The sequence below is a fragment of the Pinus tabuliformis genome, chromosome 3_2 (genome assembly GCF_031772625.1).
Source record: "Pinus tabuliformis cultivar Carrire ecotype Pingquan chromosome 3_2, CPIR1, whole genome shotgun sequence".
In the NCBI taxonomy this organism is placed as follows: domain Eukaryota; kingdom Viridiplantae; phylum Streptophyta; class Pinopsida; order Pinales; family Pinaceae; genus Pinus; species Pinus tabuliformis.
The window spans coordinates 400,844,596-400,861,896 of record NC_142302.1 but is presented as its reverse complement, the minus strand read 5'-3'; the positions used below and the strand labels follow the sequence as shown (position 1 = coordinate 400,861,896).

The 17,301-nt window shown below is 35.8% G+C and overlaps 1 protein-coding gene across 2 annotated transcripts in view; it reads right to left on the bottom strand.

Annotated features, from left to right (window-relative positions):
* Positions 1-10,509: 10,509 nt before the first annotated feature.
* The window catches only part of TIC40 (hydroxyproline-rich glycoprotein family protein), a 285,802-nt gene continuing 279,010 nt past the window's right edge, over positions 10,510-17,301 (bottom strand). For both annotated transcript variants that reach the window (XM_089416433.1, XM_089416432.1), the window contains exon 14: positions 10,510-11,158. In XM_089416433.1, coding sequence (XP_089272559.1) covers positions 11,099-11,158 — 60 coding nt within the window. In that variant the 3' untranslated portion in view covers positions 10,510-11,098. The remainder of the gene's footprint in view (positions 11,159-17,301) is intronic.

The window sequence follows — 17,301 nt, the reverse complement described above, 5'->3', positions numbered from 1 at the left end:
AGCCTCTCTATATTTCTCATTGTGTAGTTCTAGTGGACAACACGGTCACCCCTTGGTCACTATTTAGCTCAACTATGTTGTTCCTATTCTCTCTCTCTCAAAACCCTTTCCTATTGTTCTATCACATTCATCACCTTCCATGAGCAGGCAGAGGTAGAATACATGATTTCTGGACTGATGTTATCTTTTCATGAGTAAATTTCATCTGCACGTGTCATCATTTAAACATGGAAAGGTGATGTTCAAGGAAGTTATCAAGGAGAGTCTACAAGGTAGCACTTGCGAAGGAGAAAAATGAATAACCATCATGAAGGACATGAAGGAATTTGGACCAAGATAAAGATATATCAGCTCGTGTCGACTTGAAATGTTCCAACACTTATCTGGACCTTTTGGAGGGTGAAGATGGAGTACTAGTAAATATCTATCATGAATAAGTCAAATACATAGCAGCACAAAGGAGAGATTGACATTGATACAATGAGGTCTTATGTTACCATCTCATTGCTTCTCAAAGTGTCAACATAAAATTCATATGTGTCAATGTATTTTGCCACATCATTCATGGAATGTAATTGTGTAATTTCTAAAAAATGAAAAAATGTAAAATGTGTGGAAAACCAAGGGTCCCACATGGAATATGAAAAGTCACTAGAAAGTTCTAGAGTCATATAGAAGCTCAAAGGTCACATAGGAATTTGAAAGGTCATAATAGAATCTCAAGTGTCATGAGGTAGGTCAAGAGTCACATGGGAGGTGGAGATTCACCTCATTTGATATATATACACCCCCATAGCTCAAGACATAGGACTTTGGACTTTTCCCCTTGGCTTCTCTACTCTAGCATAGGATAGAAGAGCATTCTTTAGAGGAGCAAGTGGTGACTTAATGTTCCACTATAGGGACTAGTGTTACATCATTGTAATCATGTATCTTGGGACTTTCACTTAATATATGAAACTCTTTGAGCCATCACACTTTCATGCATATGTCGTGAATGATTGTAACACTGTTCTTTCATTTTTTGTAGTCTATGTTTATGTTTACACATACTCATGAAAATGAACTATTTCATTGGTTTTGGTATGCATCTTATTGAATGTGCATTGTTACTTTATTTTATGATCATTGTTATCTTGTGAAATAATTTGCAGGTTAATCAACGATTTTTTCCATGCTTTTGTATGTCTCTTTTAGGATAGTACTATTACTTTTCTTTTAGAGGCTCACTCTCTTTTTCCCTTCCGTGAAAGAACCTTATATACATTGTAATTGCATGCCTCATAGTGTCAACTTGCTCGTTTCAAAGATTGTTTGTATAATTCCCTACGTTGATAATTGCAGCCAAGGAAAATTCCTAAAAGCATTATCTGGATGGGGCCCCTACTCCAAATGGTGTGAGTTTTAATTGGGACTTCATATCGGGGAGACCACCTTTATTGGTGGATTTCCAACACCGTCAACACCTACCTTGTTGACATCCATGGTACAAGTAAATGACACATTAAACCCCATCACACACACGTGGAGCTACTCACTATAAGATTTCAAGAATATTTTAGAAGGTCCAAAGCCTTCTCACAATTAAGGGCTATCAAGAAAATGTTAAATAGTAAGCCATTAGGAGGAAAAGAGACTCCATTCCTTTACGGAACTTCTTAGTTGTTTTTTAAAAGCATAATAGAGGACGAGAGGGTTTTGTAGCAACCATTCAGGCTATAGTGTGAAGAGGTAACTCCACATGAGTTCTCATCCCTTTGTATCTACATTTTTATAATTGAAACAAAGAGAGAATATGATAGGCCCCACCTCCTAGCTAGGTGTTTTCTCCCATAGGGTTTCTCAAGATAAACCTTGTGTTTATTTGTGTGGACGATGTTTTCTTATATGCCTAATATTTCAATTTCTTATTTCAATTATTTCATACTTTCAAACAAAGGTAGTAATTAATTAATCTGAAATTTATAAAAAAATAAATCTGAATGAGGTAAGATTTCATAAAATTACATAATTTATTGTGACAAACTATTCCAATGAAATATTCATGGTAATTTATAGATCAATACTCTTGTTGAATTTTATTAACATTGTTAGTCTACCTAGCAAACATCGAGCTTGCTTTCTTCAAATATAGACTCAAGTATTCAAGTTCAACCTTGCCTGAGGATTTTTTATTTTTGCTTGGTAATAGTGTTTAGTAGATGGTTTGTTGCATGTGATAGTATATCCATAGTTCACATAAATTAAGCAAGAGGGGTATATAGGGCTACATAGGCTTGTTATAGGTTGTGTTATTTTCCAAGGCACTTTCTATTATAGGATGAACTTGTTCTTTTGTTGTGTTTTTTATAGAAAGAAATCATTTTTGTAACCTTTAATACCATTATTACATATCAATCTTTGCATCTTTGAAACATCTCCGAACAAAAAACTATCAGAAAGGTTAATTTGTAATACACTAACTTCATTACTAGAAGGATTGTGATAACCAACAATTATATTAGACCAATAGAATGTGATTTTTAATATAATTAACCATAGACTTTTCATGTAACTAAAACCCACATGGTCATGCCCATGGATTTTGTTGATGTTATTCCCCTTAAAGCCCCACTTACTAATTTGTGGTTATAGAACTAAGCATATCCTTGCTCACTAAATATTAATGTACAATATATGAGGATCTACAAAGAGACTATCTTGACCAAGTAAACATATTCTACACCTTAACATAGCAATAATAAAAGATCCGTGAAAAGAATCCTTAAAAGACATCCCACCTTCTACCACAACAATACAAGAAATAGGGGATAAGATAAGGGGATGGAACTTTCGTAACGAAACTTGGAAGAGATATCAACACAACAATTAATTGCCACTAGACTCTAAAAAATAAGACTTATGACATGTTAAGCCTAAATATTTTGTGTCTGTGTTGGTTTTTCATAGATCTTCTAAAACGATAATTACTTCTAATGGTTTAGTCCTTTTCATATTCTCATTCATCATTAAGCAATTATATAAAAGACATCAACAGTAGAAACATTTATAATAGTAGGATCATAAAGAGAACCAAACAAGAGACAAATATTTCACCCTGGGAAAATATGTTTCGGGGAAAAACCCAACAACCTTTTCCTTAGAGAAATTATTCAATTAAATAGAGATACATCTAATTCCTCAAGTCACACTGACTAGTCACACCTGCTCAAACTACCCTCTAGAGAAGTCAATATTTTGTTCAAACAATTTACCTTGGCTTGATCTGCTAGGGCTGGTATTCGACCTATTTCTGCACCCAAAAATCTTGGTCTTGTTGTTCTAATATGCTTAATAAATTTAGCCTTTCTATCATATGTGTGACATCACAGAAGAAGAATAGATTCACACGTGCAAGGTTGAATAGATAGATAGAGAAGATGTTGGATTGCTAGATCAACTTCCTCCTTCCTTTCTCTTGTCTTCTTCATCTACATGAGCAGAAGATGTTTTCTTGAGTGAGATATGAATTGTGCCTTGTGGAGGAGAACAAGTGGTGTATATATAATGTCCAGGGAGGCTGAATGGGTGCCTCTAGAAGCTGAGCCGACTTGGCTTGAAGGAGGGTCGACTTGATCATCTTGGAGCCAAATTTCAAATTTAAAATTTAGAACCATTTTCTCTTTTGAAACCGACCTGAAGAACATGTCTTATATTTAATATTTTGAAGGGCTAAAATATTAATTATCAAAACCAACCATAGATACAAAATTCAACAATCCCTCTTAACTAGGGAGGCATTCATAATGACTATACAAATGTTCTCTTATTGAAAAAATTCTTTAAGAAAAGGTTGAAACAAATCATGTATCATTAGCATCAACATCATCTGATTACCATAATCCTGGTCAACACCTCTGACCCATGGTACATCATTAGCATTAACTAGTCACCATAATTTTGGTTAGCACCTCTGACCCATGGTACATCATTAGCATCAACTAGTCACCATAATTTTGGTCAATGCCTCTAACCCATGGTATAAAGACTAGTCTTGGTTCACCATAATTCTGGTCAACATCAGTGACCTATGGTGAAACCCTAGGGACACAATTAGTTTTAGTAATTCTTGTCCCGATCCCAAAGGCTTCACTCTGCATGAGTTTTCTAAGCCTAACGCTAAATGTGCTCATTCAACCTATCTGGAGAGTAATTATGACCTTGGGGTAGAAGGCACCCACTCAACCCTACAGTTGAGTAATTCTAGGCCTCTATACATTCTGGACCATTCTCCCTAACCTTGCTCAACATACTTGACCCAGGGAGAATGATGTCCCTTTTCAAACCATTCTTCCTAATTTAGGTCAACATACTTAACCCAGGGAGAATGATTATCCCTGATGTTGGGACTTCAACACTCCTCCTTGTTGAGAGAGGTATTCTTAACCAATCCGTGCTTGTCCTCAAAGCATACAAATTTCATCCTGGGACAAAGGATTTATATAGCCTACTCGTCTATAGAATAGTATTACAGTCACACTGCTCCGTTTTGTACCATGTCTTCGTACTAGATCCCACTGTGCATGGACATGTCATCATGGTAGTCTCTTGCACTTGATCAAATAATCTTGCAATTTGCTTATAAAGCCATACTGCTTCACAACTTTCCATCCAAGCTGCAATGGACTTAACCTTTGCAACATTGAGTGTAACTGATGTCTTCTTCATGCTTATCATAACAAAGCCTAAACTAAAGCAACATCCAAATGTACTATTTTTGTCTTCTGCACTCTCTGCCCAAACTAAATCTATATATTTCAACAATTGCACTTCATCGCTTCAATCTATGTCCAATTGTACGATGCAAGCACCTCAACACAAGTTGAACTACATGCCTTTACTCAACCATAAACTTACCAAATTCCTTTGTTGGAGTCATCATCATGACTACTTGGTCACCCTAATTGGGTACTCTAGGTCCTTCATCTTGAACTCAGAGGTCAACTCCCTCTGAAGTTGAAACATGGCTTAATTGCTCCCTTTATCACGTGAATTCTTCTACTCTTGTTAGTAACAAGTCATACGATAACAAAATCGACCTTGATCCATTAAACCAAGAATACCAAGTCTGAGAAGCATTTGCAAAACCTTCTTTTGTTTGCAAGCAAGAGACTCCTGCATGTAGCTCAAAAACTTGAGGTAACTCTATGTACACTTCTTCTTCAATTACTTCATCGAGAAAAAGGGTCTTTACATCCATTTAGTGCAACCTTCAACAAAATTCATAGAGATAATAATTCTAACAAAATTGTACCTTGGCAATTTGGAGCAAATGTCTTACCATAGTCTTATCCCTCTTTCTAAGAGAATTTTCATGAACTTTGCATTGTACTTCTCTATGTTGCCATATGTTGCATGCTAGATCTTGTAGATCCGCTTGGAAGTCACCACTAACTCCCCTTCAAGTCTCAGCACAATTTCCATATCTTTTTTCCGGACTTGTTGACCTGACAGTCTGCTCCCTTTGAACTGGAAGCTCTTCTAGTCATCTGGCATGGTAATATTTATCCCTCTTGAACACAAATTACTCATGCTAAGAGAATTCTCTTGCCATAAACTTTGATTTGTTCTTCCTGATGCTTCCATCTGCTACCAAAGCGTTGGCAATCTTCAAAATGTACAGTACAAACATCATCAGGAAGCCATGGAAGGACGATCATAACCAAGCAAAAGATACAAAGACAAAAAGTTGACCATAAATAAAATAATAACAATCGAGGAAATAAAATAATTATCTTTGAGGATTGAATGGGATTTTGTTAGTTCCCTGTTGATCCTTGTCTTCTTACAAATATAATGAAATTCATTTGCAAATCCTTCATCTTCACCAACCATTAATGCATGAGCTAGATTTTCCTTTCTTGCATGAGTTACACTTCTTCATGTAGCAAAATCATCATCTTTCAATACTTTGGGTCTAGGGTCTTTTCCACAAACCCTAGGGATTTCTTAATCATGTATTTCAAGATTACCTAGGGTTTACAAACCCTATGACTATCAAATCTTCCAAGAAGGTCTCATAGCACAAGTGTTATGACTTCTTTTTAGCTCCTTTCTTGAAGCAAATCACATTGATCAAAACGCTGCCATATATTAAACAACTAATGTCATTCTGATGTCAGCAACATATCTCAGCCAATATAATCACGATCTGAATAATGCATGGCATCTTTTGACAAAAATCCTTGCTCAGGGATTTTCATAATAGCACAATATATGGTATTAGTATTCCAAAGACTTTAGATCTCTACATACTCAAAAATATCCCTCTTGAAATAGAGCTTGCAAGCTATTATGTCTTCATGATTGAGAAGTACAACCTTACAACATTTTCTTCCAAGTCACGAGTATTTCAATACATACCTATTAGGTCATTGAGTTAGTCATGTGCTAATGCAGTGGGACAAATCATCCAAACCATAATAGAATAAGAATGTATGATGTGGTCCCATGCTTATCAATATGTGATGAGGCTGTTATCAGATAATCAAGGAATGCTTTATCTGCTTCTTTGTTGACTAAAATCATGGCAACAAAATATGTTTCAATGACTTCCTCAAAAGTCTTTCAAGAGAATAAATTTCAAAAAGGTCCTTCACAAATATTGAAGATACTTCAACCTTATCAAATTTGTTATACCAATCAAAAACTCCTTGTTTGTTACAGCAGCGAACAGATTTCATATGAATAGTCCTTTAATCTTATCCAAATAGGCATGAACGAGAGCCTTGTCTAGGCCCTAAATCTTGAATCAATGATGCATATTCCTTAATGAGATCTTACCCATGCAACAAAGTTGTTAATGAGGTTCTTTGAATTTGTTTTTGACCCTATTACCAAGAACTAGTACAAGGTAAGAGTGTGACTTCTTGTCTTCATTTTTCCATAAGGTTCATTTGCTTAATCACATGATTAAGACAAGCTTTACTCCAAAAATCATATCCTACACCACTACACCACTCTTGGATTCACATTATAAGCTATCAAACCCAAGTCTTGACAACTCAAAAGAATTGAGTATCTTCTTTTCTATGTAGTGTCTTATCTTTAAAGACCTTGCATTGATCTTCATTACAATCAGACATAACGATCCATCCATATTGCTTTTCCAAACCAAAACACTTTCATTTTCCCTTTTTGTACAAGATTATTTTTGGTGGGAACTTCATAGAAGAATTATGTCCTCAGATATGCTAGATTTGTTAAATTTGGTATTAGACAAGGAAACATCAAATCGTGTCCATACCAATAGTTTTTAAAAATATTCATAGTAGTCATGTAAACACTTCATATATTTGCCATATCATTATCACATGCCAAGACATTTGACTACAAGGCCCCTGATATTTCAAGTTTGTAATGCTCTGATGAAACACCTTTTGGATTTTTCAACCAAGCCTATAATTCATTCATCATACCTTAATGAATGAATATTCTTCAAGGTTCATACTTTCTTTTAGAGTCTTTAGCAAATTCCGACCATAGGATTTGTTTTGAGAGACAACTTGGTTTCTTCAAAACAAATGTAGCAATTTGTTCCTTATAGGGGCAACCACACGACCTTTTTTGTTCTTCAAAGAACAGATGAGCAACTAGGCATCTTCTTCAATGAAAGCTTATGGATGCCCCTTTTTAAATATTGAACTCAATCCCTTGTGTATTATTAATTCTTTTTCTCTCTGCTTCCTATGATGTCTCCAGGATTTCTCTTTGTTTACAAAAATTTGAATAATCTTCAAAGAATCATCATTTACACCGTATGCCCATAATTTCTAAGGCATTACGGATTTGAATTATCAAGAGTTTGAGTCCCCTTTGGTTTCCAACCTAATGTGACCAGTCCTTGAGGGCTTTCGGCCATGATCAATCTTTCTGAAGACAATACTAGGTCTCTCGGCACCTAGCACCCAACTTCTGAGGCTTGTTTGACTTACGTGAGATTTAGACTAAGGCCTCTCTGCCTTCTCAAAACTTTGGCCTTAATTTGAGGCCTTCTATCTAGGGTTTTCAAGGAAATAGAAACTCGGATTTAAGAAGCTTGGATTACTTCTAGTTAAACTTATTTTCTTAACACAGAGGCCAGTTGATTGGATTTTTTTTCCTATAAAACAAGCTGACTTGTCAAGGCCACTCTTTTACCCACGCTCCAATACCATGTTGAATTTTCATAGGCCTTTTAAACTATTAATTACTTCTAAGGATTAAGTCATTTTCATATTCTCATTCATCATTAAGCAATTATACAAAAGACATCCATAGAAGAAACACTTATGATAGTAGAATCATAAAGAGAACCAAACAAGAGACAAATATTTCACCCTAGGAAAACCACATGGGGGAAAACTCAACAACCTTTTCCTTAGAGAAATTATTCAATTTAACAAAGATACAACTTATTCTTCAAGTCGAACATAAAGTCAAACTGAATAGAAACATAACCTTGATCGCACCTAGTCAAACTTCCCTCTAAACAAGTCAATTTTTTTTCCCAAACAATTCAACTCGATCTAATCTGCTAATGTTGAAATTTGGCCTACTTCTGCACCCAAAAATCTTGATCCTGGTGTTCTGATATGCTTCATAAATTCAGCCTTTTTGTCACGTGTAAGGTCGTAAAAGAAGAAGAAATCCACATGTGTAAGGTTAAACAAATAAATAGAGAAGATGTTGGATTGCTAGATCAAGTTTATACTTCCTCTCGTCTTCTTCATCTAGATGAGCAAAAGATGTCTTCATATTTTAGAACTTCATTTTAGTTAATAATATATAAAAACTTTAATTACAAAGAAAGAAAGAAAAATGCAATGATTATGTATATGGCCAAATGTATTCTGAGAATTTTCATTAAATTAAAAATAAAAATATTTCTATATATAGAGATGAAATTTATATATAGTATAAATAATATCATAAAGAATCAACATATATCCATCTTAACCATAAATCTATCACCTGCCAAAAAAAACTCAAATTTTTAGAAGTGCATACTTTTTCTTAAATTTTACGAATACAAAAAATAACACCTTTGAAAATTTGACACTAAATAGATTTAGAAGTATGATAAATCTATACTGATTTAATTTTAATTAATAATATATAAAAAACTTTAATTATAAAGAAAGAAAGAAAAATGCAATGATTATGTATATGGCCAAATGTATTCTGAGAATTTTCATTAAATTAAAAATAAAAATATTTCTATATATAGAGATGAAATTTATATATAGTATAAATAATATCATAAAGAATCAACATATATCCATCTTAACCATAAATCTATCACCTGCCAAAAAAAACTCAAATTTTTAGAAGTGCAAACTTTTTCTTAAATTTTACGAATACAAAAAATGAGTAACACCTTTGAAAATTTGACACTAAATCTAAGTATGATAAATCTATCATGATTTAATAAATAAATGATAAATAAATAAGTTATAGTGGCATACTTCGAGCTATATAATATGCTGATTCACTGTTTTTTTTTTCTTCAAAGTTTATTGTGGTAAACACAATACTTAGCCACTTCCACATATTAGTAAGGTTCCGTGAATAAACAGTAAATAATGCCGTAATAGATTAAGCAGCCAAATAACTGTAAACAATGCCATAATAGTTTCAGCAAACAAATAAGCTATTATTTCAAAAATATATCATGTGATTTTGGAAGCCCCGAATCCTCTTTAAAAAAATCCTTACAGAAAACGAAAGCATTTACGCTATATAGTCCGCCATAAGAGAGACGTACATACAAAAGCCGCAGACATTTCATAAAGCTGTGAATTAACTGGGCATAACGCATTCCCAATAACCCATCATCTATTTCAAAGTTGAAATAAAGATGCATCTAAAACAGAAATTAAACAGTGGAGAAAATTCCCTCCAAGAATAGAACATACTGAAGCTAAAAAATGAATTTTAACCACGAATTCAGAAACATGGAGTTGCCCTACTTACATCCCCAAATGAATGCATTTAAGGTGGAGAAAATTCCATCCAATAATAGAACAACATGCTGCTTGGAAAGCTACAAAATAAATTTTAACTAGGAATTCATAAACAGGAAGTTGCCCTACTTACATCCCCAAATGAATGCATAATACCAATACAGTGGCCAATTGTTAATGATTTTGCTATGCCACCTTGCTGCCATAAGCTAAGGAAGCAGTGAACCGCTGGTCTTATATAATTAATAATGCTATTGCCATAGGAAAGCCATTTCTACTCAGGTTGACACTGTATCTTGTACATAAGACATCAACATTGCCTGTAAACCTGAACAGACAATTTGAAAAAATTGCCTCCATAGTTTAATTACTTGGAAACAGATATGGAACATTCTTTCATTATAATTAGGCGTGTTCAGAAAAATCAACGTGCTATTCCCAAAGTTCTTTCTGGTTGCCGTAAATTTATAAATCCTACCATTTTATTCAGGCACTTTATTTATCAAAGCATTTTTCCTAGTGCGGAGGAGATTCAATATTTTTTTTGTTAATTCCTCGAGCGTTGGATAGTGCAAACATATGCCATTCTCCATGCTCCAATAAAATATATATCTTTAGGTGAAGACTCGGAACAAATATGCAATCCAAGTCTATATAGTTCCTGCTAAACATCCATCTCTAGAAGTATCAAGATGATAATTATACACATAAGACTTTTTCAAAGTCTACCTAATCTTGCCTTGTAAAGCAGGTTCCAACTCCAACTTCCTCATCCAGAAAATAAAAGCTCTCCATTGTTAACCCCACTTAATTTCTTAATGCACGGACTACGAAAAATAACCTAGAATTATAACCTTCCCAGACATGGTGAAGGACACTCGTGAGAGAAAGCACAATCACGCTTACCCCTAGCGAAATTTGAGAAGGGAAGATGCCCTAAAAGCCTTTTGGTTCATCTCGATATATTTCAAGGATGATCCAAGCGCATTTTGTTGTACAAAATTTTCTAGTGTCATATAACATTTCACCTATTGCTATTCTTCCAACTCGTATTCTAGTACTGGTGCCAAGCCCTGAAAATCAGTCCATTTGTCTTGGATTTTTCTTTGACGTTATCAAGGAGAACCTGTCATTCCTGGAAATAGCTCCGAAATTTTATTGAAGACATCCATCACCTGCACCAGAACACATATTAGAGGAAAAGAACCTAAGAACATGAATAATGCCACGTCTTCCTTTTATTTATTCAATAAAAATTAAAATTCGAAACTATGGCCCCACTTGGTCCCCTGAACAATACGACACCATTTATTCAACAAAAATTGATAGTTCTGAAAGCCCTGTACAATCACAAAAGATCAGTCCTGACTCCTAAGCCCTTGAAAACAATTATATTCTATATTAAACTTAAATTAAGGAAAAATGTTTTACTTACAAAACAAATTCAATAATTTAACACAAAGTATAAGCAAAATTAAACACATGAAGATTGGACACAGGAAATCAACACTGACATTGTAGAATCCCTTATCTCCAACCCTCTTATGGATCTAGATCAATAAACAAAATCTATAATTAGAAGAAACAGACTGCTCTAAGATAACCACAGAAAAGCTGATAAGGGAACACTTTATCTAACAAATAGCTATCATTTGTCTGGAAAACCTGAATAAAAGAATAGTATCACTACAACACATCAATGAATGCTCAGATATGGCCGTTGACATGGATAAGACAAACTATGATAATTAAATCAAAAGAAACAAAGTACCCAAAGATAATATTTGGGGGATACATAGAGCAAGAAGCATCCAAACCTGCAAATGTTTGGTAATTGATTACCCAGCAAACCTAAGTTAGTTACCATTGCTTGGAGAAATTACTATCAAGATTAAGAGGATAGAGGACTTGTATTGAGATGGAAATGAAATGCAAAGAGGTAATATAATGGATATGGTCAAAATAAAGTCTTCTTTGAAATCCCAGTTACAATTGGGGAGATAGATATTCAAAAGCATATTTGCATAAGATTAGGGAAATATAAAAATGCCTTGTAAGTCTGAAAATAAAAAAGCATGACCCCTGGAACCCTAAAGTCAAATATGTATCAGAAAAATTAAAGTAAAATATAGATTTCTTAAAATGAAATACAGAGAAGCAAGATGATACTAACAGTTGCCTCAGTTAAAAACCATGAACCAATAGATTGGAGAAACTTGCATGCCAGACGGTATAAGACAATTAGCGCAATAGGGCATCTACAACCTCCCACTGGATCAAGTGGCATTCAAAAGCTATATATAAAAAAGGCCATAAAACATAAGGCATCCCCTTTGATAAAGTGCAAAATGAGATATTGCAAATAGCAAATGTGGCTTATCCTAATGCTACGACTGCACTGCAGTTAAAAAGAAGCTGGAAAAACAAAATGATTATCAGCAAGATGGGAGCCATGTAGCAAACCTACATTACAAAGTAGATAGACGGATCACTACTAAAAAACCACGAGAAAGTACTGTAAAATCTGCAATGATACAGGCAATGAAAATAATTTACACTTAACCATAAAATGCCCTACCTAGAATAATATATTATCAGATACTAGTGAACATAGTACATACTAATGATCAAAGAGCTTGGTACCCGCAAAAGTCACAGAATTCTAGAATATGGATTCTGTACCCAACATCAAAATATTTGTCTTCATCCACTAAATTTACTTGGTCTCCATCATCCAAATGAACTCAAATCAATAAATGAGCTGTTCTCTACCCTTATGAGATGTCAAACAGCATAAGAGCAAATTGCTAGACAAACTTATCGGCTCCTTTGAAGTTATTGTTGCTCTGCATCAACTCTTCCCACATTTTAATTTTGAGAATTTAAATCTCACGATGTGAAAGGGGCCTCCTCTCCATTTTAATTGAATGATAAGCCATGAGAGCAAGCTTTTCTAGAGAGCAAAAAAGACAAGTAAAAGAGAGAAATTTATAAAACACCTAAAAGAGCAAAGAGTGATTGCAAACACCAAAAAGGTACACAATGTTGAATGGTAGTCTATTGAAAAATGTAATGGAATATCATTCAACACAAACTCTAATTTTGTTAAAGTGTACAGCAGAAGTGTGCAGTAGTATTGATGCCATTGCAAAGTTTCTTAAGGGAATAAAGCCATGTTAGGGTGAGCTGACACAGTTCTTAAGCTGCAAGATGGGTATTGATGTAGAAATAAATGATGAAGCAGCACAGGAGCAGGCTGTGGAAAATATTTTTTAACACAGTCAAACTTGATCACTAGTTAGTTTGCATACCATAAATTAAAGCATGTAAAGACCTTGTTAAAAAGTCACACCCTCTCAGACTCAAAGTGTATCAGTGCCTTGCTCAGTACAAGGTTAATGAGCAATTGAATGTTGATACTAACAATAGCATGTATGAGAGGTATCAGCAAGCCAGAGTGCTGTAAAATTTCTATCAGCCTAGCCCATAAACTGGTCTGGTAGCCAAGCATTATTGTCTGAAGTTGAACCACTGAAGCTGTAACCCTTTTGTTGGTCATAGAGCCAAACAACAAATTTATTCATGAAGTTTTCCTATTGTAGCTTTATTTTGTTGTGCTATTTTGCAATTTTGTTAGCTAACGCAAATCATCATTTTTCTGCTTCTTCTTGATACAGTGATATTTTAATTTTTTTATTCTGAATTTTCTGTTATTTACTGCTAAGTGATTCACAGGTCTGTTGTGTTTCAAAATCATATTTTTACCAGAGTTTCTGGCATGCAAAGTTTTGTTGACTACAATACAGAAAACATGTGTTCTAACTTCTGGAGCTCAGCAAAAAACCTTGCTGTGCTCCAGGATTCAAGTATAAATTCTGGAAACGAGCAATGTAGAGACTTGAAAGGTACTTGGTAACCCTTGACATGCAGGGATAACTAGAGGTGATTGTTTTCACTTCAGACAGCAGTTCCACAGATGAGATCTATGGTCCCTCCATGGTCACTTGGCCAGAGATGCTTGATACATTTGCTCAGCTCACTCACATTTGATATTATGTTTGTGAGGCTTGATATACATGTTGTACATATGGTACCTATATTGCAGGAGGGTTGAACGTGTGATTCTTTGTCATACGAATCAGATTTTTGCAGGTCGACTGTTGATCTTAGCCTTCAAAAAGGTTGGGATGTTGATGGAGAAAGTGAATATTGTGGGATGAGAAGTAGCTTACGTGGTCGATTGTCGTGGCTTGCTTCTTTGATCATTGTGATATATTTTGGTTCATGGAGCTTCAGGGTTTAAGTTTGTGGTATTGATGCTTTGGTTAATGGTTATGATATGCTCTTTAGTCCCATGGTATATCTTTGGTGGGTGTTATTCTAATTTCTTGGTTGACCTAATCTAGCACTCATACATTTTGTGGTCTTTTCTCATTGACTTTGGCTTTGACATGGTGCACTAGGAGTTACCACTTCTATGGTCATGGTAAAAAACCTTTGTGGAAGTATATCCTCATTGGCACACATGAGGATGCAATTTATTCTTATTGTATATCTCAATGGCCATCCCCTCTATTCATGTAGTCCTTCGTGAACCATCCCCTTCAACTTATCACCATGATACAACAACATATGAAATACACCCGGATAGCTCATGTGGACTCCCTTTTTACAAACTCCTCACTTTATAATATATATCATGATAAAGTAACATATGTTCATGAAAATTAAAAAGGTACTCTATTTTAAGTGTTATCACTCCCTTCGCCCTCGAGGTGTAGATTAGTTGGCAATAGGGTCCATTGCTGAGGTGCTCCTAGCGACATTGTTCGTTCATGTTGAGATTTGTAGCTTGGGAGCTACTCCACATCCATGGGTACTGGGCTTGTGTAAGTTGGCACCACAAAAGCCATTTGTAGGCTAAGTACCCAAGAGGTGGGTTTTGTACCCAAAGTGGTGGGCATGAAACCAAGATGTATTTTGATGATTTGACCCTCGGATCATGTGTGGCACCCTTAATGGAGCAAGGGGCTGCTAAGGAAACCAAGTGAGACCTTGTCAAAATGAGGAAAAGAATTTTTGTTTATGCGTAGTTGTTAATTTTAGGTATGTTCTATGCTAGAGCAATTAATTTCAATTTTTCACAGTTAGCTCAATATTTTTCCCAGGTTAGCAATCACATCAACATTAAAGTAAAATGCAGATAGAACATAAATATAAATCACAGAAGACAAGCCAAGACAAGAGAACACAAGATGTGGCGCTAGCCAGGGACAAACCCCAATGTGGGGAAACCCTTGATCAATTCTTCTTTTATGTTCTTCAAAGTTCAGGAGAGAGAGAGATGGTACATTTACAACAGAAGTCAACACTTTGACTTATCTAGATCTGAGCATAGATCATCTCCTATAACAATGAGATCAGTTGAAGACATTCTGCTTCAACTGATTCTCCACGCTGACGGCTTCACCTATCATAGTGTTGCATTTCGTCCATTTGCTACACCTTACCGTGTAGCACCATGTTGTACCATCACAGTGCTGGACCTTTATGACTGAGCTGCTCTCATCTACTTTCATCATCATGCTGCCCATTATGCTGCATCTTCCTTCATCATGCAGCCCTATTCATCATCATGATGCACATTCACATTAGTGCCATCGAGATCAAGTTTGTGAGATCATCTTTTATACCACCATTCACTGAGATATGAGATCAAGAAATGATCCTATAACTGGAGAGATCATTCCTTGTCATTAATATATACTCATTGATCATCAGGTATAAGTCACATTCTTACAGATCTGACTGGGAGAATGCCGAGATATATAATAGTGATCTTTTATAGTATAACAGTTATGCAGAGAACGTAACCCTTCTGCTTCAAACCTTAACCATTGCTGGCTATTATGCTGAGACTGCTACAGGAATACCACCTGGAATGGTATGCCGAGATTATGCCTCTGTTTGCCCATGCGAAGATCATAATGATAACGTTCAATCCATAGTTTGTCTTCTTGTAGCACGAGGTCTCCTTCTTGCGTATTCTATTCATCCGAGACGTCTGTCTTTATACACATCCGAGTTGATGACTGTTCCTATAGCGAGGTGCAGTCAAACCCTTGGCTACGGCTCAGCTTCATGCGGAGATGACTGCGGCTCCTCTTCATGAATGCAGCTAACTGTGGCTGCGTATAGAGTCTCTGCGTACTGCGTATGCATATAGAGCCTTCATTTCCATTGACTGCGTATGTATAGAGTCTCCATTGACTGCGTAGGATCAGCATACTGTGGCTAGATGTCTTGACGATGGTTTTCTTCATAACAATGGCTAACTATATGCTTGCGGCTCTTATGTGCTTGACTATGTTATCACTGTGGCTACATACCTTGGCTCAATTCGTAGATGACTTCACCTAATATGTCTCCATTGCCTGCGTATAAAGTGTCTTCATTTACAGCGGATAAGATGTCTCCATTTGCCTGCAGATAGATGTCTTCATGACTTGCGTTGGATTAGGGCATCATCTGCAGCTAGGGCATCATACTAGGCCAATGTATTCTTCAGTGCCTCTCCTTCTCCAAAAACCCAAGACGTGGAGAGGAGATCACATGAAGAGTGTGTTCCAAATGACTTCAAGTCCTCACCAATTGATACTAAAACGTAGATGATGAATATGCATGACTATTCGGCTTCTGAGCCTACACAAGTTGCTGGCCGACTTAACAATTTGTTTTATAACATAAATAAATTCATAACTTCATAAATACTTATCGGAATCGGATGATCTTTAGATCAATCCTACACCTCTCAATGAGAGGGATCCAATAAAAATATCAGCTACCATAAATAAGATGACCCACATGGAGTTTGGCCCTAGTTGTCAATTTTAACACTCCCTCTCAACTAGGGAAAACTCCATCCGCTGAACCATATGTCCAATAGTACTATCTCTGCCATCAGTGGCCTGCACTGCTCTACTCTACTCAGCTCTGCTCTGTTCAGCGCTGCTGAACCATGAAGAAGAAGAATTGATCGAGAATGTGTCATACCATTCTCCACTGACCATGTGTACCACTGGTCCCAGACCAATCCTCAATCGACCTGAAGTCAGTGTCATAGTATGTACCACTCTCACTGGTCCCAAACTAATCCTCTACTAACCCTAAGTCAGTTTCAAAGTGTGTACCACTGGTCCCAGACCAATCCTCTACTAACCCGAAGTCAGTGTCATAGTATGTACCACTCTTACTGGTCCCAGACCAGTCCTCTACTGACCCGAAGTCCATTTTAGAGTGTGTACCACTGGTCCCAGAC